Consider the following 2,693-nt stretch of genomic DNA (forward strand, 5'->3'; position numbering starts at 1 on the left):
GTCGGGTGTAACTTTCCAGTTTTGCCCATCAATCTCCAAGGTCTAGGGCAATACTGGAATTTTGGTCTAGTTCAAAGATTCAATTAATCCTACACTGTATGTGCCTAGGGTCTCACCCTGGCAACTGAGACGGGCCACCCCAACTGACTTGGTGGCACAACAGTGTCAACCTTATCAGGATAGGTCTCCCCAGACCGACCCACTACCTGTGAACATTCTAAACTAACACGAGTCTCCTTAAGTGTCCAGTTTAAGGGTATTACATAGAAACATACCAAGGGAACATGAATCAAATTTGAACTTTTATTCATTTACAATAAACTCATAAAGTATATCATTCTGATTGAAGCTAAGGGCATACAAAACTGTCCAATAGCTCCCACTTGCACTTAGGTCCAATCAGGTACAAGCCGGAGTCCCATGCTCCCACTTGCACTTAGCTCGGCGTTATAGTACTGAGCTACTCTCTGTTGGTAAGCTACAGTCCGGATGTATGGCAGGTCTCATACTTCTTCTACTAGGTCTAGGTTGGTACGGAGCTCGTCATCATTTGTCTCCTCATCGTAGGCCTCCAAGCGCAATGTAGGCACCTCGATTTCTGCTGGGATCACCACTTTCGTTCCGTAAGTGAGGTTAAAAGGAGTCTCACCCATGGCAGTCTTGATGGTGGTCCGGTAGGCCCAGAGTACAGTAGGCAGTTCATCTACCCACAATCCTTTGGCTCGAGCTAAGCAATCTTTTAGTCCATAGAGTATGGCTCTGATGGTGACTTCTGCTTGACCGTTCACCTGGGGGTGTGCTACAGCGGTCAAATTTTGCTGAATTCCCATCTCAGCACACCAATTCTGAAACTTGACATCCTAAAATTGCTTCCCGTTGGCAGAGATGAGTACCCGAGGTAGCCCAAAGCGACACACTATGTTCCTCTAGAAGAAATTTTGTATGTAGCGGGCTGTGATCGTTGTTAGGGGTTCCGCTTCCACCTAGTTCATAAAATAGTCTATTGCTACGACTAGGAACCTCCTCTCTCTGGACGCTGGCGGGAATGAGCCAAGTATGTTGATTCTCCACTGTGCAAAGAGCCATGGGCTGGTGAGGTATTTGAGGTCGGCAACAGGTCGATGGTGGACGCTGGCATGCATTGGACACTTGACACACTTCTTGACGAGCTCAAGTGTGTCTGCCTTCATCGTGGGTCAGTAGTAACTTTGTTGTAATGCCTTCTAGGCGAGGGCCCTGCCTCCCAAGTGTCTGCCGCATAAACCTTCATGGGTGTCGCAGAGAAGGAGCTCGGCCTCTGAGGGTTTGCAAGCAGCACAAGTAGGGGAGCGTGAAAGATCTCCTGTACATCTGTCTGTCTATAATGACGTACTTAGCTGACTAGTGCTCTACCCTTCGAGCGGGTCAATCCAGCTCGGTCCGCGTAGAGTTACTGCTTGTTCTAGCTAATCGGGACAAGGCATTGTCCTTAGCATTCTCGGATTTCGGGTGCAGTATCTCCCTAACTTTGGCCAAATAAGCTGCCATGGTGGGGTCACGGGCTTCACATTTTCCGCTGACTTGGTAGACCACGAGCTGGGAATCGCGACATATGACAAGATACTTAGCCTTTACTTCCTTTGCTAGAGTGAGCCTGGTGACTAATGCTTCATACTTTGCTTCGTTGTTTGATGCTGCGAAGCCAAACCGGAGTGCATATTCCAGCTTCACCCCGCTTGGACCGTACAAAATTATTACTGCACTGCTTCTTTGTTGGTTGGATGAGCTGTCAACATGGAGGATGTAGGGCTCCTTGTCCTAGGTTGGTCTAGCTTTAACCGGGATTGGTGCCATACTAGTTGAAGCTTTCACTATGTGTTCGAGCTTGTCTAGATCGAGAGTTGCGGTACTGAACGTACATTCTGCCATGAAATCAGCCAAGGCTTGGGCTTTAATTGCCGTCTGAGGTTCGTACCAGATGTTGTACTCACTAAGTTCAGTAGCACATTTCGTCAGTCTACCAGACACTTTGGGCTTGAGCAGGATTTGTCTCAAAGGCTTGTTGGTGAGGATGATGATGGTGTGGGCTTGGAAGTACGGACGAACCTTGCGAGCTGTTATGACTAGCACGTATGCCAGTTTCTTGGTCTCCGGATACTTTGTTTCAGCATCCTACAAAACTTTTCTAACATAGTAGATGGGTCGTTATACTCGATCTACCTCTTTGATCAGTACCGAGCTGACCACCTCGTCACTCGCGGAGATGTACAGCTTTAACATATCCCCCTCCTCGGGTCGGGTTAGAACCGGTAGGTAGGTATCATTTTAACTTGTCGAAGGCGAGCTGACACTCCGCAGTCCACTCGAAGTCTTTACTCTTTTTTATAGCCTTAAAGAAAGGTAGGCAGCGATCTACTGACTTAGACATAAAACGGCTCAGAGCGGCTATCCAGCCATTCAGCCACTAAACCTCTTTTAGCTTATGGGGTGGTCTCAAATCTAAGATGGCCTTTATTTTTTTCGAGTTGGCTTCGATGCCACATCGGTTGACTATGTAGCCCAAGAATTTACCCGAGGTGACCCCGAAGACACACTTGTTGGGATTTAATTTCATATTGTACTTCCGTAAAATTTCAAAAACACTTTGCAAATCATTTAATAAAAATTTTGAAAATTGGGTCTTAACGACCATGTCATCTACATAACACTCAACT

General features: G+C 47.0%; 1 protein-coding gene across 1 annotated transcript; it reads right to left on the reverse strand.

Moving 5' to 3' along the window:
- Window positions 1-503: 503 nt before the first annotated feature.
- On the reverse strand, window positions 504-830 carry LOC148875061 (uncharacterized). The gene has a single exon (XM_088963448.1). The coding sequence runs from the start codon at window positions 828-830 to the stop codon at window positions 504-506; it is 327 nt and encodes a 108-aa protein (XP_088819574.1).
- Window positions 831-2,693: the final 1,863 nt, after the last annotated feature.

This window comes from Nelumbo lutea, chromosome 1 (genome assembly GCF_056320005.1).
Source record: "Nelumbo lutea isolate HS-2025 chromosome 1, American lotus-T2T, whole genome shotgun sequence".
Taxonomy (NCBI): domain Eukaryota; kingdom Viridiplantae; phylum Streptophyta; class Magnoliopsida; order Proteales; family Nelumbonaceae; genus Nelumbo; species Nelumbo lutea.

What these genes read in the sequence shown, in the direction of transcription:
- LOC148875061 (XM_088963448.1), bottom strand. Translation starts at nt 830, where the DNA reads ATGGGAATTCAGCAAAATTTGACCGCTGTAGCACACCCCCAGGTGAAC.